Source organism: Morchella sextelata (assembly GCF_020137385.1).
Source record: "Morchella sextelata strain SCLS chromosome Unknown scls_24, whole genome shotgun sequence".
In the NCBI taxonomy this organism is placed as follows: Eukaryota; Fungi; Ascomycota; class Pezizomycetes; order Pezizales; family Morchellaceae; genus Morchella; species Morchella sextelata.
In genome coordinates, this window is record NW_025408639.1 from 662,037 (window position 1) to 686,478 (window position 24,442).

The 24,442-nt window shown below is 47.0% G+C and overlaps 3 protein-coding genes across 3 annotated transcripts; 1 reads left to right on the forward strand and 2 right to left on the reverse strand.

Annotated features, from left to right (window-relative positions):
• Positions 1 to 4,911: 4,911 nt before the first annotated feature.
• On the reverse strand, positions 4,912 to 6,735 carry H6S33_007733 (uncharacterized protein; the record flags this gene model as incomplete). The annotated part of the gene is made up of 4 exons (XM_044839078.1): positions 4,912 to 5,108; positions 5,196 to 5,901; positions 6,000 to 6,215; positions 6,433 to 6,735. The coding sequence occupies 4 exons, from the start codon at positions 6,733 to 6,735 to the stop codon at positions 4,912 to 4,914; spliced, it is 1,422 nt and encodes a 473-aa protein (XP_044688606.1).
• A 1,213-nt stretch (positions 6,736 to 7,948) lies between these two features.
• On the forward strand, positions 7,949 to 10,192 carry H6S33_007734 (uncharacterized protein; the record flags this gene model as incomplete). The annotated part of the gene is made up of 2 exons (XM_044839079.1): positions 7,949 to 8,428; positions 8,492 to 10,192. The coding sequence occupies 2 exons, from the start codon at positions 7,949 to 7,951 to the stop codon at positions 10,190 to 10,192; spliced, it is 2,181 nt and encodes a 726-aa protein (XP_044688607.1).
• A 2,356-nt stretch (positions 10,193 to 12,548) lies between these two features.
• On the reverse strand, positions 12,549 to 13,719 carry H6S33_007735 (uncharacterized protein; the record flags this gene model as incomplete). Its single annotated transcript, XM_044839080.1, has 7 exons — positions 12,549 to 12,660; positions 12,712 to 12,766; positions 13,003 to 13,015; positions 13,069 to 13,143; positions 13,198 to 13,279; positions 13,445 to 13,547; positions 13,692 to 13,719. 7 exons carry the CDS (start codon positions 13,717 to 13,719, stop codon positions 12,549 to 12,551), a joined length of 468 nt encoding a protein of 155 aa, XP_044688608.1.
• Between the last annotated feature and the right edge of the window lie 10,723 nt (positions 13,720 to 24,442).

Here is a 24,442-nt window from a genome sequence, read left to right on the forward strand (position 1 = left end):
GATCGAAGTGATAGTATCCTTATCAAAACAAAAAGGTATTCAGAAAAGAGAAAACAACCCACTAATATTCCCCAATTACAAAAAACACACTATACAGCGCCAGGAGTTGGAAAAGTCATCTGTAGTACTGTGTTCCATGAGCCGAGCATTCGGCTCGTCGAGAGCGAGCCTGATCATTCAGCAAGGCTCGAGCTTAGGCTCGAGCTCAAACTACATGTATGTGCTTTTCGCTGAGCCCAGGGGGTTATATATGGGGGCGCCTGTGAGGAGGAGATATGCGGGCTACCAAAGATCTTTCTCCCTTTCCAACACCCATTTCAACCATTTGTCTCATCGGTCTAGTACAGTTGCTTTCCCAATAACAATGCCCATATATACCTGCCACTTGGCAGAAGGAAATCTTGTTTTTCTGATCATTGACCACCGGCTTGAGCCATTTTACGAGCCTTCATTAAAAGCTCGAGCTCTATGAGCCTTATTCCTCCAAGAGCTGAACCAGCTCGAGGTTAATTATGGGTCGGCTCGACTCGAGAGTCATCTGTTATTTCTCAGTGCCCACTTATATAGCGGTAGCAGCTACATATATGTGTAGGTTGTGTCTTATTAATTCAGAGTACTTATAGCCCCAAACGCGTACAGACATCTCACCATGTTTCGAAATTACTGTAATATATAAAGAACCCAGAAAGTTAAAATCCATATGCATTTGCAATGATGACAGACCCTTTCTTTTTCTTTTTCTTTTTTTTTTTCCTTTTTTTTGGGGGGGGGGGGGGGGGGGGTGGGGGATTTTCTCATCATGGAAAGAATCTGCACACACACTCATAATGACTGCAAAATAGCCTGGTATGAAAATTAATCCTCGTTATATATATATCACGGAACGTGCACCACCCTCCCATCCTGGGTACATGATGTTGGTCTTCTTAAGAGGTTAATGAAACTTAAGTAATTATGAAACCCGAAGAGCTACGAACTCTGGTTCAACCAAAAAGGGATCTGGGCCTAGAAGTAGCTGTCTCTTGAGAGAAAGATCTGTTTATATCCGCGAGCCCCGGAGTAATGAAGTAATCAATCAATCAATCAATATCTGCAAGCCCCGAATAGACCCTAACCCTACGAGTGATAATATATGATTGTAATTGGCGTCATGCAACGAAATGTGTCCCTCGATTTCTGAAAGATAAAACGTAACGCCTGTCTGCTTATAGACGGTGCTTGCTTACTGAATGCCATGTTAACCTCAATCCCAGATTCTTTTGACGTTTTAGCTTATCTTACTTTATTCTGTTTCAAACAGCGAAAACGAAAACCCCGATTCAATATATTATATTCGTCGATCCTACTCTCTAACTAGATATAATAGATACTGCTTCTATCTAGAGCATTTTTTATCCCTCAAAATCTTAAATAGCAATGCAGGTAAACAACTTATAACTAGTACAAGTGTCTCACGCCAGTGAAGTTTTTGAAATCAAATATGTGAAGGTGGTGAGAACAGAGGCCTAGACTTCAATCGTGCACATTTTCAGATCCGTGAAGGACTTAATCCGCAAAAAGTACATTCGTTGACTCCAACAATAGCAGTACTAAGCTTCATATATCAACGTACTCAGAACCCCAATTGCATAATACTGTTAGCACTAGGTGCTACATACATTATTTCCACAGATGTTTACACGATATCCGAGTGACATTTTGTGAATATATTACAAAACATAATCCACGGGTACATACTGCAGTACTGCAGAATCAGAGACATTCCACTGCACAGCACGATATCCGAGAATCCCGATCTACAATGCACATGGCTCAAGTCAAAGATATTGAGCCGTCAAAAGCACGTAATCTTTGGCGAGGAGCCCGTCTCCCCCCCGGGTGCGATCTCCCGCCTGTCTACGATATGCACACAAACCGTTGCCTTTTTTTCACCAAAGACAGTGTCAAATAGGCAGCATGCATCTATATGCATTTCTCATCTCGTATTTCTCATTTCCATTGATAGCTTACTGCTTACTGCTCACTGCCATGAACTTGCTTATAGGCATACCGGTATCCCCTTTACAGATATATCTCCCTCATGTGCAGCAGTTCTTGATCGATCCCCGGAAACGATATATACAGGTTAGAGATTGTCCTGGTAAGGGAGGAATACCTGATCGATCTCGACCATCTGCCTGGACGGCATGAGGCATGAAGTACGAAATCTAAGATATCTTAATGGTCCGTGTAAGAGGATCTAGAGATACCAGTAGATAAATTATATATATAATCAAGCGCTGTCAGTCAAGATTCTGCATGAGATATTACCCAGTACTTTTACGATGAAGTGCACCGGGTATGCAATATTCTCTTTTGTACCTCTCTACCTTAGATTCTACAAGATGCGGCGAGGAGGTAAAACGCTAAGGTAGAGTATGTGTATGTATGACTCCGGAATCCAAGCCGAGAAAGAAAAGAATTAAGAGTTTTAAACACGTCGACATTTTCATCGCCTATGCACGAGATTTTTGCCGGAACAGGCTCATCACAGGCTCTCACTCACTTCAACTAGGTAGATCCATCGAGTATTTTTTATTTTTTATTTTAGTTTTCTGCTTGCGAAACGCACAAGTACCCCTCTCCACGCAATGTTGCATATTTTGCCTCCTGCTCGAAGTTATATCCAGCAGGCGAGATATTAGCCCTATACCCCCCCCCCCCCCGGGGGTATGCAGGGCGCTCTTTTAAAGAGTGAAGATTGATGTACTCCGGCTCCATGGGCGTAAATACATATGTCTGCCTTCCATGGATAGGTTCTCTGCTCTATTAACAATCGCTTCTGTTCTGGTCATCATCCCTTATAGACGTGAATTAAATCTTAAAAATCCACCTGCATCGCGTACCGACACACCCGCGAGAGAGACGAGACAGCTCGCATATGATATGTGCAGCCCAACGTTCCGGTCCCTAGAGTATAATTTAGGCATGTCATACGTACTGTACCTACTCTAGTTCCTGATCTTCACTGTGAAGTAGGGTACATGTAGTTATAATACCGAGGGACGAGAGAATTGCATACATGAGCAGTAGGCACACAAGTAGCTAGACTACTCTATTATTCCTACTTGCATGATGGTATCACTGCCGCTACTACCACCATCAGGCCCTTGTATCTGTATGTACCTACATGAAGTAGTTATCTGTATCTCTGTATGGACAATTAGGGCGGAGTGCCTACATGTACCTCTGCACACAGCAGCCACCCGTCTCAAGCCCCTCCCTTCTCCCTGGGCCACAGCTGTACGTAGAGTGCGTACTCTACGGACAGGCAAGCATCATGTAGTATACGAACGACATAAATGACGATTTGCCTATTCTGTTTCTCTGTCACAATATGCACAAACAGATCATCACGGTTTTAGCCATCCGGCGAGTAGGAATAAAGCGCAAAGCGTAAAACAAAAACAAGAAAAATCCTACAGGTCAAAACACTCGTTTTTGGAACCAGCGATTGATAGTCCCACCCCACCCTCCACCTTAACCACCACCACCATCATCATCATCACCAAAAGAGTGAACCCTTACTCAGCTTGCTTAACTCTCCTCGAGCTCCCCATCACCCCTTGCAAAGCAAAATGTACACTTCATGTCGCGTTGGCCCATGCACACACCACACCCTTCCCCTTCAATAAATCACCCGTTATCTCCGATAAACTGAGTTTATCCGTCAACGACAACGAACCGCACCCCCCCCTGCTCTCAAGAGTTTCTCCGCGAATTGTGATTTTTAAACCCTAGTAGTTACTGCTGTGGTTACCAACCAAAACAAGTCTATCGCCTTTTTGACTTTTCGTCTCTTTGTTATTTGTTTTTTCTTGATATTCGGATGGGATGGATGCACCCTTACAGATCTGTTAGCAAGATAAGCTACCATCATATCAGCAATCAGAGATGGCAGCCTTGCTTGAAATGTGGCGGTGCTGTGCAATGCTCCGTGCATGAGGTGCAACGATCACGCCGAGAACAGAGCGATTCTCCAACGCCACATTTCCGCAATAATTCTACCGGAGGCTGTACGCCCACTAAATGTTTAATGTGCTGAGCTGATAGGAGTTCATCCCGGGGGATGGTCGCACGGTCCAAGTTGAAAGTTTCACGATTTGAGGTTGAGAAAGCACATGTGCTTGGCTACTATGCCTAGGCATACGTAGGTACATACTTGTTCTTATCTCCTTGCTTCTTTCTTTCTATTCGAAGCAGAAAGGAAAATAGTGAAATCGAGGCTGCATAAAATAATAAATACCATACAATGAAGGAATGAACCTCGGGGCCCCCAGTAAACGAGTTTCGTTGTATTTACTCCTCTCCCCATCTCGTCCCGGATAATTATCGTAGGGCGGAAATGTGATGATAAGTGATGTACCTACATGTACATTACTCAATTGCAAGGAAACTTTGAAGGAGAAGGCTTGAACATGCAGGTAAGTGTAAACTGGACTGGTCTAAGGCTGCGGATGCGTTAGGTAAAGGCGAATCAAAAATAGTACACCATTACTCCATACTCGAGCAAGTAATATATTCAGCTTTTATGCTTCATTCCTACATATATGCACTAGGTATAAGTATCTACTCCATACTTACTCTACTCTAGAAGTGGTCACATCTATGTATGTGCTACATGTTTTACATCTCGGCGGTTATACTCTAAAATGACCCCTGTGAAAACGGAGTGACATTTTCAAAAGCTAATAGGAAAACTGGTCGTATATGACAATAGAGTAATCCTTAAGCAAATGCAAAAGCAAAAGAAATCTAAAGCACCTCTCCAAAAATAAATTATAGGAATGAAATAACAAATTTTCCCAAAAAGAAAAGGTATCTTGGACACGGCATGTGGCGACCTCTTCAAAGGAAAAATTACAATTAATATCACATACCCTCTCGTGCTGCTCGTCTTCCCAAGGCTCTCTGAAGTGCTTCCTTACTGATATTCGGCAGGCCGCTGCCTCCTTGGGGATCCTTCACGACAGAGTATCGAATGGGCAGGTCCATTATCCCAGGCCATATATCCATCGGTAAATGGTCGCCTTGTTCCTCTTTGAAACCTTCCCGCTCCGCAAGATCCGCTACAAAAATATGCCGTTAGCTAGTCAAGCTTTCACTCCCAAACCTAACCCAAGGAATTGGTTTAGGGGTAGTCAAGAAACCCTTACCCTCATAAAGTCCTTGTAGCTTTTTCATTGCGTCTTTGACTATGTTATCCATTCCTGCAGCCACTCCTTTACGCCTCCCCACCTCGATAACCATGGCGTCGTATGCACCCATGAACCCTTCGTAAAAATCACCTAGTTGCCAAAGCTCATCAAGTCTTTCCTCCATAGCTCTAAAGTATCCATCTTGCTGTGTTTCAAATTCTCTAGTCGTACCAACATAACCTCCCAAGTTACCCTGAAATTCTTCAAACAGCGAGAAGTTATCATGAGCCTTGTTGGACAACTCATGCAATTTTTCAATATGTTTTCCAACATATGCTGAGATATTCTCCATTGTATCAAGTCTTTCCTTGAGCTCTGCGACAACATCATCGACTTCCCTTGCATCTCTTGCAAGTACTTTGTACATTTCAGCCTTTTCTTCTAAGGACATACCATCAGTCATACCGCTTTCCTGGTTGTGGGTATTTACGGCTTCGGAATCCCTCAATGCCTGTGAACACCGATCAAAATGCTGCGTCAGTGACTCTAGCAGCTGCGCCATTTCCTCGGCCTGTTCTTCAAGAGAATGGAGATACGGATGTATCGGCTCAGCCAAGCCATCCTCTTGATTGCTAGGGTCGGGAAGGTTAGAAAGAGATGTATCCAGGGCAGTCAGATCGGCATCGAATTCAGCAAGTGACATGGAGAGAGTGTCATGAGACTCCTAGAAACACTCCCGAAGATCCAAGATCAGCAAATCATATCTCGTACGACCCTGATTTAGACAGACGCAGGGCACAGATAAGAAGGGTGTGTCTGTACCTGCACCTGGTCAATCGAATGTCGCAATCTAGACTTAAGATTTTCAATCCCCTCATCATCGACAAAATCGTGCAACGTGCGAGCCTTTGTCATCGAGGTGGGGTCCTCGTTTTCGGGATTTGGTATGCTGAAGGCCGGATCCACTATAGAATTCCGGAGCACCTCCAGAGTTTGATTGAGCCTGTTGTCGGCGTTGTCCAAACCCGTCAACATTTTCTAGGTTTCCCGGGTCAGTCTCGGTTGATTCATACATTCCCACACACACATTTGACGCCTTCTGCCAGCAAAAAGACGAAATCGAGACGCTAGCTGGTTGAGCTTTGCCTCGCTGCAGCCCATAAAATCGGGAAAGAACAATCGAGGAGTGACATCGAACTGGAAAATACACGTGGGGCTTTTTAGAATGACAATGAAGGAAAAAAATGAAACAAACCTCAAACTCGGCTCTAGAAGTATCTCGAGTGCTGTGCATCATCCTGTTTATTTGGATCGCAACATTCAACTGATCTTTCAGGGCATTCCGCAAGAAGACACATCTTGAGGAGATGACCGTAGCTTCTTGCAAGGCAACTCTTGCGGAATTTACCAAGGTTTTTGCGCGAGCACAAAGCCCTATCGACGATAGAGAACGTTTAGCATCGAGAAACCATGTGGTCAGATCCACTGACGTGGAAGAACCTGCTGGGTTTGAGGGAAGATTGGGCTGCTGCAGGAGCGCCGGCGAAGCAGGAGACATGTTTATCAGTGTAGGGGACGGACGGTATTGAAACGCAGATAGATTGATTAATGCTATGTTATGTTATTCTTGCGCTGTGGTCTGCTTTTTGCTCCGATATTTTACTGATGCCTCTTTTCTTTATATTTTATTGAAGTTTGAGGGTGTGGATCCAAGATCAAGAGGGGATGATTCCTCTTTCTAACCCTTTCCTGCTCTCTCTTCCGTTGCCTGGGCGAGGGGGAGTAATGGAGGAGGGATGAGAGATGGACCGTACTGGGAGAGACGATTATTGAGAGGATGATTGGGGGTGGGGGTGTTGAGGGGCTGTGGAAAGGCTAGATCTCCAGCCGAGCAAGAGCTTGTCCCCAGGTACCGGTACCTCCACCTTCCTAGCTTTAGATGCTGGGTACTTGCTTGGAGCTATGGAGCTATGACTGCAACAGCTGCCCAGCCTTTCCCTTCCGTCACTGCGTTTAGGGTTTATTTGGGTGAGGCTGCGAGATGTTCAGATCTTCAAGCAAAGCACGCAAGTAGAAGACCAGAGTAGCAAGAAGACGCAATCCAACAGGATTGAAATTGTAGCACAGGCGGGATAATACACAACCAGTGGTATCTATTGTATCAGTCAGATCCTCCGTTCGTTCGTCTGCTCAGTCGTCGATATTCAGGTAGTACTGCCAGGCTCTGGCTTGCATCGGATAGCGCTGAGGAAAGTAGCTTGCGAGTGATGGTGCCATCGCCGAGAAAATGATGAGAACGTTGAAGTAACCTCGGATAACCCTAACCCAGGCCCGTAGCGGGCCTCTAACGTGCTTCTCGTCAACTAGCTAGGTGCTAGGTTCGCACATCATTAAAAACTCATCACCGCCTTCTTCTCTTTCTCTCAATTCATTGCAGTGATACTACTTACCGTTCAATCGATCAGTCAGTCTGTCGGTGCGTGAGTGTATATTCAAGGGTTCGTGATAAAGAAAATAAGGGTCAGGAAAGAAAGAAAGGGTTCAAAATATCGGAACATCAGTAACGTCACCTAAAACAACGTCATCCCGTCATCTCAACTCGAAGACGTCCTAACGTCTCTGTTTTCTATCCGGAGCTATCCAACCCCATATCGTTTTTTTCGACTCTCTTACCAACCGAATCCCTCCCCCTACCGCTTCCCCCCACGCTGCCCGGCCTTTTGTTACACACTTCACTTGGTCAACCTGGTTGGACGCCACAATCAACAAAAATGACGGTTGCCCCACAACGACGACATGCTTCACCTTTACCACAACCACTACAACCGATACTACCAGCACCTCCAATATCACCTTCTCAATCACTCAAACGGCCATTCGCAAGCACCCCCACACTTTCCACAAACGTCTTGTCCCTGACAAGGCCTTGTGAGAACGTACAGAGACCTCTTAAAAGGCTCAAAAGATCATCGGTTTTCAACGACAATTCCGCCGTCGAAATGGACGGCAGTGAGCCAGAACTTTATGCTGCTGCTATTCCGGCGGATACTGCTGAGTCAGTTAGGAAAGATGTCTCCCCCTTCCTTTCAAAGCATATCCCCGGGCAATATGCGCCGCAGGGATCTCAGCAGCAGCAGGATGGTCAACATGATCTGGAGGAGAAAGGAAACACCAAATTTTGTTATAGACACAGGCCAGATATCAAATGCAGGAGGCAAGCTGATGAGCCAACCATGGAAGAGCTGCAGAAGGTTTGCCCGCCAAGCTTACCCTGCTGCTTTGTGCATGCACAGTTGACTAATTCACGTTTTAAGGGGATGGAAACACTTCCATCTGCAGATCAACAGGCAATTACTGATGTCTGGTCACTTTTTTCTGCTGCTCCAGCGACACATCGAAACCTTATGCTGAGGGGCATTTTGACGCAATGCTGCTTCCCCCAGCTTTCAATGATCTCCGCTGCTCTACGAGAGCTAATTCGCATCGACTTCCTCAGCGCACTTCCACCAGAAATTGCTTTCAAAATTCTATGTTATCTTGACACAGCATCCTTGTGCAAAGCTGCACAAGTAAGTCACCGATGGAGGATGTTGGCCGATGATGATGTAGTCTGGCATAAAATGTGTGAGCAGCACATTGACCGGAAATGTGATAAGTGCGGTTGGGGGTTGCCATTATTGGAAAGAAAGAGACTGCGGATGACGAAAAGGCAGATGGAACGTCGAGCAAAAGAGCCCAATATCTTCACTACCGAAATCACAAGCGGAACTAAGGACCTCAATATTCATGGCAAACGTCCCAGCGGCCGTAACTCGCCGGATGTGGAGATGTTGCCGGTTATTTCACCCAAACGCACGTGTCAACGTGCTGTTGAAGTACCTCCTACAAGGCCCTGGAAAGATGTATATTCAGAAAGATACAAAGTTGAATCAAACTGGCGACGTGGACGATGCACAAAGAAGGTTTTTAAAGGTCATACGGATGGCATTATGTGCTTACAATTCGATGATGCCATTCTAGCAACAGGCTCTTACGATAGTACGGTTAAAATATGGGACATTGAAACCGGCAAAGAGATTCGAACATTGACCGGGCATGACTCTGGAGTTCGTGCCCTCATGTTTGATGACAGAAAGCTTATATCAGGTTCCCTGGACAAAAAGCTGAAAATATGGGATTGGAGAACGGGCAAATGCTTGTCTACTCTTCCGGGCCATACGGGTGGTGTCATTTGTCTCCATTTCAACGATAATCTCCTTGCATCTGGATCGGTGGATACAACAATCAAAATCTGGAACTTTGCGGATAAGAGCTGTTATGCGTTGAGGGGTCATAAAGATTGGGTCAACTCGGTTCGGATAGATACAGACTCCCGGATGGTCTTTTCGGCATCTGATGACCAGACGGTAAGAATGTGGGATCTAGATACCAAAGCCTGTGTCCGGGTTTTTGAGGGCCATGTGGGGCATGTTCAACAAGTGATACCCATGCAACTCCCTGGATATATGTCTCCTAAGCCGACTAAAGAGGATTCTTCTCAAAACTCTATACTTCCGCCCCACCAGCACTGGCAAGAATACCGGGATAAAAACTCACCAAATCCGACCACACGCCCCCGGGCTCCACCACCGGAAAAGATGATCACTGCGGCTCTCGATTCTACCGTGAAGTTCTGGGATGTGGCTACAGGCAAATGTACCAAAACCCTTTTCGGCCACATTGAGGGCGTGTGGGCTCTCGCCGCGGATTCCCTTCGGGTTATTTCCGGGTCGCAAGACAGGATGACCAAAGTGTGGGATGTCCGTACAGGACGGTGTCTACGGACAATAACGGGCCATCAAGGCCCGGTAACATGTGTCGGGTTAAGCGACTCCAACATGGTTACTGGAGGCGAAGATGGCGAAGCCAGGATGTATTGTTTCAAAAGCGAGGGAGATTGTGTACATGGCTGGAGTACTCCCCCAGATTTTGTTGGGAGCACTGATGCTGGAGGAAGTATCAGCTCCGAGGACTAATAGGTGCGTACGGATACCCGTTGATAATTTTCGACAAACTTTTTTCTTTTTCCTTCTTCTTTCTCTGAGCCTCCAAAAACACACGCTGTGGGGGACTGCTCATTATCTCCAATTTATTTTTCCCGTTGCTTAGGAACTTTTTCTTTTGTCATGCTCGCCGGTCTGGCTGTTTATCTATGGGTATTAACGGGTGCGACTGATCTTTTCTTTCTTGCTTTGGGGGTGCATATAGGGTTTTATTTATTGGATGACAATTTTGTTTATAATGGGGATTTTTTTTGTCTGTCGGTCTTTTTGGGTGCACTGTATTTTTTTTCCTTGGCGAATTGTGTGTGAAATAGAGCAAAAAAAAAATTGATATCCCCGGCGGGCCTTTTCAAAATATCCACTCTGTCCCCAAATTTTCTTTTCTTGCATGTGTTCCCTTCCCTGTTTTGGCCCCTTCGCACACATCTGGCCACATCTGGCTGGAAGAATGAGATGCGCTCCAAAGACGAAAGATAATGGATAGGGGGAGGGCATTTTCTTTTTGCTTTTTCACCAATATTTTTTTGTTGCTTACTCTATCCCAAATTTTGAGTAAAATAGTAGGAGCTTTCTTTCTTTCATTTTTTTTTTTGCTCATTCTCCTATGAGTTCAGGTTCGTAATCAGCGCGTGTACAAACAATAATATTACTCTCTCACTTTCTCATTTTCTCACTCTATCAAAACACCGTATCATCTCGTTGTGTTGCTTTCCTACTTCCCCCGAGAGAGCGCGCGGATATTCCGAATTCCCGGGCACGGAGCAAGTTTCTTAATCCGAGCCAGGCAGTTATCCGGGGGCAGGTTGGCTGGTACTTTATCTCAATCTCAATTGTGTGTTTCATAAAAAAAAAAAATTCTGTATTGGGCCAGTTATGATGATATGTTCCGCCGTGTAACAGTAGTAGTCAGTAAGTGGATGTGGTTAGTATCTAGCTTGTAGTACTACATGTAGTAATAGTGGTGGTTAGGGTAAGTGGTGAAGGGGGTGCAAGTAGAGTTTGGCACGCTGTTTCGGTTAGCTAGATTGCGATAGCTAGGCCAGCTAGGGTCGGAGAGTAGAGTAGAAATTATTTAGATAATCACGGCACGGGTTTCGTCAGTACTCTACGGACAGACAGGTACCTTGAGGCTTGCAATTGAGCAGGGTACATACGCTCTCCATAAGGACGCCGCCCCCAGAAAAAGGGAGGGAAAGACAAGGGAAGGGGAGGAAGTGAAGGGAAGGGAAAGGGAAGGGAGGGAGGCACCGCAAAGCATGGACTGGAAGCATACGCATACCTAGCCTGGCTACCTACAGTATCTACTTCACCTTCCATGTCCTCTCCCGCCTGTCTTCCATTCACTCACTCACTCTACTCGGAGTCTCTCCCTCTGGTTACCTTCCTAAGCAGCTAAGCTACTGGATAAGAGATGAGACTAAGAGACAGATTACGGTGGCTGCGTATGGGGAAACACGCCTGGCGCTGAACTACTCGTAGTTTTTTTTGGCGTTTCCGGACGCAACTGCTATTGCATACACAGAAAAAACTCGCCAAGGCTATCTTTTGTATGGCATGCAATAGTAGTTGCGTCCGGAAACGCCAAAAAACTATGAGTACATACTCAGTGCTTCTTGTTGTTCTGCGCCTTCTTCCACCGACTTACCGCGGCCTATCTACATGTATGTCTACATGCATGCAGGGAGGCGACGACAAAAGAAAGAAAGAAAGAGAAAAAAGCAAGAGATCCAGCATACTCCAGATGCCTAGGCACATACATGAGATATTCGAGAAGGAAACCCCGTGTTCTTCCATGGATGGTCGGTACATCACAGTTCAGTTCAGAGGCAGGGCAGGGCGCAATGTGCGCGGCGGGCATGGCATGTGTGCTACACTTGACGCACACATTACAGAGCGAGCGCGAAAAAATGATGATGATTGTCCTTTTTTTATAATCCAGAAAATCAATAAAATGGAAATGGAAATAAAAAAGGATATTTAAATAAAAACCGTTGGAATTTATCGGGTTTGCCGTCGTAAGCGGACGAGATTCTAATAACGCGGGGTGTGGGGGTCATCAGGCATATTAGATTGATTCATTTTCCTGACTGCGTAGAGTATGTAGTGCGTGGTGGTGATTATGGTGGTGATGGTGATGGTTGATGGTGGTTGAGTAAGTTACTCGTTGCTGTCGTTGCTGTCCGGAACAGATATCTCGAGAGAGCGAGTGAGCGCCCGAGTGAACGAGTGAGTGGGTGAACATCGTGGCTTGATTGGCGGCAGCCCGACATCGTCTCGCCACCGCAGCCATTACTGACTACACCAAACCGGGCCAGCCAGGTACTCTACATTACATGAGGTAGAGTACGAGGTGCCTCTGCCCTGTAAGAGCCCGAATCGAAGGGTCAGAATCGTCAGTGCTGGGCGGGCGTGTCTTGTCTTCTTCACCCCTTCCAGCAACTCTACACTCCATCAGGCAAGAAAACAAAAAAAGAATTTGATAAAGGCCATACCTACAGCGCCTTATCGCGCGCGGCCCATTGTCTGTCTTTCCTAATACATCCAGGGCTAGGGGTATGTTGTATCTTCCTCTTGCCCATCACCGAGATCTGCAACATGCCTCCTTGGCATCCACAGGAACAGGCCCTGGACAGAGAGACAAGACAGACAAGACAGAACGAACAGACAGGACAGGGCAGAGGCAGAAGGCAGGGCCGAAAACCTTTCAGACCCTGATCCTGATCCTGATCGGCCCCTCGACCACCCCCTGTTGAGCACCTTATCTCGTTTGCATCAGGTCTCACTCGCACTGCCAACCTTTTTCTTTTATGATTGTTCCAGAAGGAAGGGAAACCTCGACCCTCTCTCACCTCATTCAACAACAAAAATAAAACATAGAGATGATGATCCATGCGCAGCGACGCAACGCAACGTACTCCCAGGTACTGTAATCAAAATAAGTTCCCGGAAAATAAACAAAATATGGCCACTTCTCTTACGTTGCTGTCTTTGAACGGTCGCCCGGCACTCCCCAGAGTACGAGAATCCCATCCCCCTACGGTACGATCCCATCCCACCCCCCTGCCCTGTGATAACTTAACCCACTTAATTCTTACCTCACTTCCATACCTTACTCTACGCAGGAGGAGTAAGCAGCGCGGTAGGCGTATAGCGTAAACTTGTAAAGTAGGCAGGCGCCATGTATCTGCAGTACCTAGGTATACATGTAGGCAGCAGATACTCTACCCAGATCGCCCCATCCAACTGTCCGGATCCGTGCACTGCACTGTATCCACCCATCGTTGTTCCTGTTCAGAATCAGAATCCTGCCGTGGTTGCTTTGGTATACCTGTGGGTTAGGTTAGTTAAGCTACCGACTACATGTAAGCACGTCTGCGCTGGTTGCGTAGCTACAAGACTGGCCTAGCACGTAGAGTCGCTACTCCAGCGAGCTAGTCCCAGAAACCCTGCAGGATTCAAATTGAGTACCTACACTTAGCTGTAGGTACACGTAGTAGCATGTAGCAGAAGTATTGCCATTTTTGAAATACATGTCAACAACGCCCTTCCCCCCAAAAGCGGTTTGAGGGAGGAGGAGCCCGCTAAGCTTCTCGGGAAACCCCCCCTTCTTCTTTCTTGACAAAGGACAATTTGCAGCCCCGTCTAAAGCGGGGTACCGATTGGCGGGATAGCAGACAGACAGCTTGGGGGGGGGGGGGAGAATGATAATTGCATTATCATTTCGACGACGGCGGTAACTACATCTACATAATTCGTGGTGAGACACTAGTTCCATCTACTCGCAGCAGGTAACAAGTACCCGAAAATGCACGTCCTAATCTGCAATTTCCATTGGAGTAGAAGTCAAAAATACACCAAAAACTTGCAGCTGCATATTCGGGTACTTCATGCCTGTCGCGAGTACTATCAAAGAAGCTGTAACAGAAAAAAGAACTACTACTCTGGAAGCAGGAAGGATCTAGGCCCGTATGAGCTGGCTTCTCGATGTCTTGAAGAAGGCCCCTCCTCTTCTAGAGTAGCTACTTGGACTACATAGCTAGCTCCCCCCCCCCCCTTCCCAAGCAGTCGTTGCTTGAATTCAACCCGCAATCAACCACCTAGGCCTCGCAAATGCGATGAGCTCCGCAATCTTGCGTTGACAGGTGTTTGGGAAGCGGAGGTGCCGGTACGGTACGGTAAAAGGTACCTGAACGGTAATTTAATCAAGATCAAGAAGGTGAAGGAGCAGGGGAAAAAACCACGCACCCCATCAGATTGAATTCTGTTGGTAGACACACACACAGTTCAATCAAAAACCTTTTTGGCTGGACTAGCTAGTCATTTAAGGAATTTCTTTTCGCTAAGGTATATATGGGAGCAGCAGGGACGGCATGTGGTGTTGTGTCCGTGCACTGTTCTGTTCTCTTACATTGTGCCCATAGAGTAGAAAAAGAGCTGAGGTTGGTTTGTGCGTGGTTTTTTTTGAGGTTTTTATTTTATTAGAGATATGGTACACAGGTAATATTGGCAACTGTCTAAGCCTGAGCCTCCCCCGGGCCCAGCCGGTACGAACTCCACGGTTGCGGCGTACATACGGGAACATCGAAATGTAGAGACCTCATGTCTCTCATAAAAATCCAATTATCTGTGATGATCGGGAAACGGAATCGTCACGGACCGCCGCTGCAATTTGCAGCACGTACCTACATTATTTTTTCCTTTTTTTTCTTTCCTTTGTCCATCATCCAACCCCTCCCCCTCCTTAAAAAAATCCCACTTTGTTGGCTCTTTAAATTGCAACTAGTAGCTGTTCACGAGAGCGTTGTTCACCGCGCGGTTGTGGTCATCCGGGCTAGCTGCTAAGCTGCCCTCTGTATGGCCCGTACAACAGCAACAGCTTCCTTTCGTTCCTCTTCCCCGGTTTGAGACTCAATTGACTCTGTCCCCTGTCCCGTCGTTGCTGTTGTTTCTCCACGATCGATGCATGGAATGCAATAGGTGACGTTTTTTGTTGACAATTCTCGACGAGGCTGACCAGGAGGTTACCCGTCCGGAAGATAATCGAATGTTTCAGGAACGGCCTGAATCCAAACCAAAGCTGAGATACAGATACAGACCACCGCCCCGCCGCCGCCGCCGATTTCAATTAACCAATATATATTGGCCAATTTCTCTTACCCAATAAGCTTACTGGGACCCGATGCGTAGGGTTTACCATGCGATGCTGCTCGATGCTCCGGACTGACTAGCTAGCCTTTCCGCTCAGGAACGTATGTATGTTAGTACCTACCTGGGTAGTTACTCGTCTTCTCGAATAAACGATGTCCACGATCTCGCACCTGCCGAGAAAATGGGCCTGCTCACGCGGCCTCTTCTGCTGGGGAAGAATCCTAGGCTGTAGAGCACCACGCCCCAAAAGTGGCTCGAAAAGGTAGCCCTTGACGTGATGTCTTTATGGCGCGGTAGTTCTAAACGACGGCCCAACGACGAACGAACGAACGATGTATGTCCAAGGCGTAAACTATATCGTCAAGGTCAGGGAATCTCGGAATAGATTGGAGTAGTAACCCAGGACTCGAAGAATGCTGCATTTGCCTTTCATGCACCCCGCAAATTTCAAAAACGCCTGGTATTTCGAAGAAAACTACATACAGGGACTTGAGATCGAGAAGGTGATGCCTGGATCGATGTCAAGACATGTAGTGGTTGGTTCGAGTAGTGGGGTTTGGAAATCTCCACCAGTGTGTAAACCGAATGTGCAACTTTTGTGGTCACACCTTCCAGATAAAGCTATGACGTTGTGTTCGCTGTAAATTGTTGCTGTTGCCCTCATTTCCCACGTTACTCAGAAATACGCACATGGCGGAGATCTTGTCACCGAAATGGATTACCTAGCTTGAGCCAAACCAATGACAGAAGCCCCGGTTTCTCATTATTACAGATCTCATCAAGCCACACAAAACTTTAACGGAAATGGGTACCGTTCCCGTGAGCGTGGGGTTGTTCCATGGGTACAGAGATGTTTCGTTTATCCTTTTCTTTTTTTCTTGCGTTTTTTTTGCTTTTTGCATCGATCCAACCCATCACACTTAACTTGACGTGGATTCGTAAACCAAGGAACCTCGGTTTCTGAGACAGCGTGGGAGAGATGGGGCTGGCTCTCCCGATGGGGCGGCCATCTGAGGGACATGGAAAAACTGTTTTAGTACCCTAGGAAAGAAAAAAACACCGCCCTGGCCGTGTAGATCTGGGTTTCATGAACGATCGGGAAGCCGAGTCGGCGGCGGCGGATGTCGTGGGATCTTTTCGTTTCGTTTCCATGGGGAACATTTCCTCTGTTCCTCTTTTTTCTTTTTCCTCTCTATCCAAAGTACCCACTCTAAGCGCTAGAATCGCTGTTACCACAGGCTGTAATAACTATTGACTTTTAGTCATTAATGATTAAGTGTCCCACGTCGTGAAGCTACCTCACCTGAGGTAAGTCAACTCCCAGCTAAGTAGGTATCGCATCGTAGGGATACAAGGGGGAGGAAACATCTGACGACACGACGATATCATTGGTACCCGCACCAGGTGAACCACCAACCAGCCATCGGTCATTTTGTTTTGTTTTAATTCCCCCTTCCGGGTCATGTGGTCTGATTCGTTTTAAAGTTTCTTCTGTCATTGCCGAGATAAAAACTCCGATGATGGCTCAGATCAGCTCTGTGGATATTTGGGCATGGGGTGAGAGAGCTAGCTGCGATATTCGAATCTGTCATACAAGTAACCAATCTGGCCCACCACCCCGTGGGGAGGGTAAACGACGATACTTTCAGCCGATTTGCAACGCAACGAGGGGGGAGGTCATCGCAATTGGCCCAGTATCAAACAGCTAGGTTTCTTCTGGCCGTTGACGGCGGGCACATGAGGACTTTCTGAAGCTGGATGGGGCTATATGGAGCGTCCCGCAAGCGTATGTACCTAGAGTAACTAACATTCATCACCACCATCACAGTTAGCTGCTGATGTTGCTACTCTAGAGTATATACTAGCTAGCTCTGTAAGCTAGGGTGCCAGGTTTCTGCAAGGTGAAAAAGGAGTACGGGAAAAGAGGGATCTCAACTGCAACTGCACTGCACTCAACCGTCTGGGGTAATACTGAAAAGAGTATAGGAAGGACGACCAAATGCGGTCTTGGACATGAATGATCGTACCGTAGATTGAGTATATCTCCCGTGACCAGGGTAGCGGTGCTGACAAGTGGCCTTGGATAAGTTGTATGCACATGGGGGTCGAGTAGAGTAAAGTAAGTGTGTGCTCTAGAGCATGTATGTGGAGAGTAACGCAAGCTAATGTACCAGCAGCTCAAGGTTTTTGGATAAGTACAAGTATGGATATGGATACGGAATATGGAATATGGAATATGGATATGGATATAGGACATGAGGTGGGAGTAGCAGTAGTAGTAGAATAGTAGCAGTAGGTAGTACAGGATTGTATGTACTCGGCTTTCAACCGTCGGGCATAAAGTAGATGTAGATATTTTACCCAGCACCCGTCCGCACCGGACCGGGCGGGAGTAACAAATACCTACACACTCCTCAGCACCGAGTCAATCCCGATCCCCACACTACATCATCTCAACCCAAATGCCCGTGAATTGATCCAACGAATCCCACGATGTCACCACAGCCGGTGGCATGTTTGTAATCAGGACCCTACTGGTACGGTTAGATAGAGGCTTTGGCGACGGGGATGCTGTGCTGCGGGCAGGGACCCCCCTTCACTCCAACGGTGACGCGATGTCTCAAGCGTGTCTTGCACACGCTATGGCTGGCTACCACAACATCACAACCAACATGACGTTGACCGCACCCCGGATCCGCGTTTTTGGTCGAGACATGACGATAGCTTTAGGGGCTTTTGTTGGGGAACCCCTCGACGCTTAGTGGGGGAAGAAAGAGGTAGAGGACGAGGGCACAGGCACCACAGACACCACCACTACCACCACAGGCACACCACCACCACCAGGCACACCACACCTTACACACGAAGGCACGGGACCCCATGCTTTTCACCCCCTCACCTCACGTCCTCTTACCCCCTCGATCCCTTCCCCACTCGCTCGCTCCCTTTTACTCAACGTCCACTCACTTGAGCCTCCCTCCCTGGTCGGTTAGGGTAAAACGGTCGAAAGCTTGACTGACAGCTTAGAGTGCCCGGTTCATAGCCCGGTTCGTAAACCTTTTCTGGACGACTCCCACCCCCCCTTACTCTACTTTACTTAGCTGGACCGTGCTATACGGTAAGCTGTCCCGTAGAAGCAAGGGTGAGGGAGTAAGGTATGAAGTAAGTGAAGAATAAATTTCAATTCTTCCCGGTGTCGTCATAGGTAGACAAGGCATCCAAAATAATTTTTTTATATTTGTTTTCTCATCTACCAGCTAGGGTAGGTAGGGAGGGTAGCTGTGGTGTTTGTGTCGCTGTTTAGTTACCGCTTCCCCAAACCCCGGATACGAACCACCGAGAGAAAAAATAAAATAAAAATATGTAAGAAAAAGCAGCAAGGTTTGAATGGAGAGACAAAGAAAGAGAGAGATTTGGTCGTACATGCGGTGCTGACCTCACTTACCTATCGCAACGCTTCCGAGAGAGGAGCAGCAGTAGAAGCAATAGCAGCAATAGCAGCAGCAGCAATAGCAGCGGGTATGGATCAAGGATCTGTCTGTACGAGCGAGGATCCATATTGGAAGACCGAGCGAAACGAATGAGAAAAAGCAGTCAGGCGTTGTATGTAAACCCAGAAAGAACACTTTAAACAGCAGGTAGATTACTGGGAGCAAGGCAGTGAGAGATATTATGCTGCATTCCGTGTAATTTTTTATCTCTCGTGTGTGCGAAGGAAGATACATGTATGTACAAATGAGCACTGCGGAAAGACACATTGGAATACTGCGGTGGTTGTGGTGGTAGTAGGGTAGGTGGTGGATGAGTGCATGTCCCCATAGCCCCTTTCCCATGTTTCGGTTGGTTGCTGGTGATGCTCTGTGATGCTGCTTCATTGCTGACTGGCTGGCTGGCTGTGGGCATTGTCCGAGCCCCCGGGAGTTTGCTAATCTTGTGAAGAAAAGTGGACCGGTAAAGAGTTCTGTCGTCATAGGTGCAAGTTTAAGAGTGAAGAGGGAAGGAAGTACATAAGTAAAAGATCAGGAAGAAAAAAAAGTAAATAAGCTACACAGGTAGAGATAAAAAACTCTAATTAATAGATGACTTTTACTATTGTTCTCGTATCGGTACGGTACGTAAGAAGGTACATGGTGGTTCTGTATGCAAGTCATACCTCTTCTTGTGCGAGCTGGGCGTAAGATCAAAGGCATGATGATGTCTAACAATTCCATCTACAACCGCAATCCAACAAGAAAACCCAACAACTACAACACGGCGTGCTCTATGATATCTATGATAGAGCGTCTGAGCTGAAACAATCAGCAACACCAACAACGGGAAAGGATAAGAGAAGAAGAAAAAAAAGCATCCTTCTGTTTATGTCATTCCGGCACAAGGGATCTTCCCCGGGCGACCATCGTCAACATTAACTTTTTTTTTATATTTTTTATACGTATTTCTTTTTGAGTCGTTCTTCACCCACCCCCTTTCCCGGAATCTCCGTAGTTGATTTTCGGTGCAGGGCAGCAGCCGAGGATCGGTCAATCCCTCTTCAGATCGTTGGATTTGCCTCCAAAAGTTTAAAACAGCTCAGCTCTGGATTTTCCGCGGGGGGCCTTTTTAGTGGCGAGCCTTATGTAAGTTTTTTTGATGAGCATGTTTTTTTTTTCCTCGGTTCCTGGCCGATAGCGGATAAATGATGTGGTGGCGGTCATGACTATCGCGTTTGGGAGGGAGAGACGTCGGACGATAATCACAGATCAGAGTGAGAGGTTTTAAAGAAATGTTGGAACGGAGGGAAAGAATGGGGTTGAGGAGGAAGGTGCTTAGGTAAAAAAGAACATTGCGTTTCCCTCGTTGCGCAATTTTGACAAAGAAGGAAAGGCAACAAAAAAAAAAGACGAAACAGTCGACGGGGCTGAGACACACGTAAAAAAGCTTGGTTTTGAGATCGCCGCGATCTTTATCTTTCGCCTCGGTCGGGTTCTGGCGCGCGCGCGAGGCCAAGATGAGCAATCAGTGACAATCTCCAAGACAAGCGAGGCGCGAAAGCACGCAACCGCAACACGGACGGAGACTCATACTCACACACACTCACTCACTCATCCCTACCACACGGGAGCACAGACAACCACAACCACACCTTCCACAAAACATCCACCACTCATCTTACCACACCCTCGTCCACTCAAAACAGATGGTAAGAAATTATATTATTATTATTTTCCTGCCTACTACTCTATCTAGCATAGCAGAGCGAGGCGAAATTAATCCATACATATTCGTACCTTGTACGTACTACGGACCGGACGAACGACGGACGGACTGTGCTGCGGCCTTGCAAACCTGCAACGCCACAAGGATAGTCGGCATGGGATGAGATCCGAAGGATGTAGCTTGTACTCAAGACAGTGTAGGTTCTCTACATACCTACCATATGGATTGATAGACATATCTCTTTTCTGTTTTTTTTCTTCTTATTCTTCCTCCACTTTTTGTTTTTCCCTACGCAGACACGCAGAGTAAAAAAAATTACTGCAGTACATACTCCACACACGTTACGTTCCACAATCTCTTGTACCTACGCTGGGCGCAATCATTTCCCATAGGCCGACCGACCGCGGTCCATGATATTAGATCTTATTGGTATTATGTGTGTACTGAGCCGCCCGCTGTAAACAAAATACCAAATGCGAACAGCCCGTTCGCAGTAAGCAGTAACCGACTTACTGGTACCAGGTAGGATCAGCACTGTCAATACGCAGCCGCGTGGAAGAGCCCAACCCATTTCATTCCATTCCATTCCTTATACACCGTCCCTCAAAACAAGGAGGTCGGGAATAGCTTATCAGTCGTCGCAACCGGTCGTAGGGGTTCTTTACCGACCGACGGCATACATACCTTGAAGCTTTTGTATGAATCCGTTAATTGTGGTGTTGCACAAGAAGCAATAATAATAACAATAATATCAGATGGAGGTCGAGCTGATACCCCTAGATGGCTAGGTAGAGAGCAAGACGGTAGCTAGCTAATTATTTTAGCTACCACCCTCAGGGTTGGCATGTGGGTGATTTATGCAGGCACGTTGATCACCGAAACTCATGAAGCTCTTACCCCCGTTCGTTCGGATCCGGAGAAGGGAAAGAAACATGTACGACAGGCGCCATGGCATGGTGTGGTTTTTCTTTTGCATGGTGGATTTCAAATCTTAAAATAAAAAGGAGCGCACACCGACTACAGGGCGCCTATTCCCATCCACGGCGGGGAGATTATCGGTATCGAAGCAGCTGGAGAGTTCAAGATAGATAGAGATATGCTGCACGTAATGGGATGGTGGTGATGGTGGTGGTGAAAAACGAGGAGGAGGAGGGATTTCCAAGATATGCACCGGTCGGTGGAGATTGAGTTCGAGGCTGCAGGTATCAGAGGCGCTGCTCTTCTCCGCCATATGGCAGGCCCTGCAGAGAGGGTTAATTTGAACAGTCCGGTTTACCATGTTGCATAGCATGTAGGGAGCAGTTCTATCCATACTCTATCACAGCGGCGCGGTACGTAGAGTCGGTACTGTGGGAATTAAAGGGAACGCAGAAGAGGGAGGGGGGTGTACTGCTATTATTGATAGTTGATAAGCGACTCCAGCTATCAGTCGTCCCCATTGTTTTTCCACTCGCAGATTGACAGATAGCGGTCTCGAATCAGAAAAGGGCCCAGGCGATGAGGATGTGCGCCATCATGAGGGGGAAACGGGAGGTTTGGCGAGCAGCATGAGCAGCAGCAGCCAGCAGCAGCTTGCTTGCCTATGCCTTTGCCTTGAGACCTGCGCACCCCACCATCTACCGCACATAACTTAGATTCTCTATCTAACCTATCAATCCATCCATCCACACATAACGCAACCCCGCAGGGCGGGGATGGGGATGGGATGGGGATGGGATGGATGGAATTCCGCGATATCTTGTGCAGCCGTCTCATCTATGGTAGTCTTATTCAAAAGACAGCCTGGGCAGGGTATCTCCGGTTGAGAGATTTGATTCGGATATCCGTGCTCAGCAGTTCCAGTCCAGTCAGAGAGTGAATCCGGTCTAGCTACAACAAGTCAGTTACTCACTCTCATCGGGTTCTCATCGAGTGTGAAAAAAAGATTGATACGGTGATACTACCTCCGGTGTCGATGGTTGGGTGTTTCTGACTTGCAGTAGGGCATGTAGTAGCTTGTTAGTAGTAGTACACCTCGCCAAGAAGTGGAGCGCAATATTATAGTTTTGTGTTTTATACCTACTTCATACTCTATGGTGTAAGTTGATATAGATGTAGAAGGTATGTATTTAGGTAGCACTTCCCTATAGTATTACCACTTTATATCGTACATGCCATTCGCTATCGTAACCATAACCGTTCTTTAATTTTTGATACCCATGCATAATTATTTCGCCTGGGTGCAGATCAGCACCTAGACCATGCCTGTCTCTCCCAAGGTGCATGGGTTCATTCGTTCGTTGCTCACGATTGTGCTATTAATTACCTGCTATCCTCTCGGCTCGGTACCGGAGAGTTGGGTGACGACGGAAATAACAGCCGACAGTGGCAGTAGGAATTTGGGCGTCCACCTTCCTTTGTCCAAACTAGCGAGCGAGTGAGCGAGTAGGGAGCGTCGAGCAAGGGAACGAGGTGAGGTGAGGATAGAGCAGCCTCAGGCCCCAGACCCTACAAGGTACTAGGAACACACCACAGGGACCAGGGGTACGTCGGATAGCTAACTCGTAACAGTGTGGCGTAATAAACACTTGCAGAAACTTTTGTCAACCTGTGTTTCGGAGACACGGGGTGGCGCAGGCTAGCTAGTGGATAAATCAACTAAGGGGAGCCACCGGGAGCGGTCGAAAGCGAACGGTGAGGCAACCCTCGAAGTGTAGAGTCAAGTAGAGTCAAGTAAGAGTAAGAAGTAGTCTAAATGTAGCTAGGGCGACGACACCTTTGTGGCACCCCCCGTACTGACAGACTGTTACACATCGTGGTTTGGTTGGTTGATGGTTAATTGATCATTGGTACCCAGTAGTGGCTAACCCACTAGACTTGCCTAGCCACTACAGACCAATCCAGATCCGTAAAACCAACTAAATAATGCGCTTGCTTGCTTGCTTGCTTGTATCAGAACGCTGCCACTTCGTCATCGGTCGTGAGCCAGCGACCCCTTCCTTTCAACTCCAATTCGCGCCCAGAGACAGTTCAGACGTTGCCGCGCGGTCCGTGTTCTTGCAGTCCCACCCCCGGGATCATAGACAGAACAGATCTACCAGTCTTATTAACAGACCAAAGACGTACGTGCCCAGCCCGACGGACGACGCAACATTAACCTCTCCTATGGCCCCATCCCACTATTTAATTGATTGCGAAATTCAAGCCCTGGCGCGGCTCGGCCGAAATTCTGGAGTACATGGCATACCTCATCAGTGAAATTATTAATATTCACATACCTAATTATTCCTACACCACCATCATGCCGAAATGTCGTGCAGCAGCAACAGCAGCAGCAACCGCTGGTGAATATGTCTCCGGAGAAACCTACTCTACCCTACCATCACTACCTTTAATTCAATATTATTTATTGTGGGTTGTCGATTACGGTGTACGTACAGCGGCGGTGGATAGGCATACATACATACACCTACATACCACCGACCTACGACATACATGAAGTATGTACTCAACTCATGTACAGGTGGGTGTCCAGCAGCAGCTCTCCCTCCGATCTTACGGCTGTGCGTTCTCCGCCCCCGGCATTGAGCGCATCCGTATTTAAACTCGTACTCACTGATGTGAGTACATACATACATACTAGGGGTGTGCCAACTCGCGATCGCGAGTTGTACGTCGAATTATGGGTATCAAATAAAATTTAATTCTCCCTCTACAATCATGAGTGCTCAGTACTTTGATGTGTCGTGCTGACTAATCAACATCCCTGCACTCAGCAGCCAATCAGACCGTTCCAATAATAGAAAAAATAGAGACAGTACATTATAGACTACTCAGAGAAGCTAGAATAAAACATTTCAAGAGAGATTGTGGAAAGGAAAAAAAAAAAGGTTTGTCACC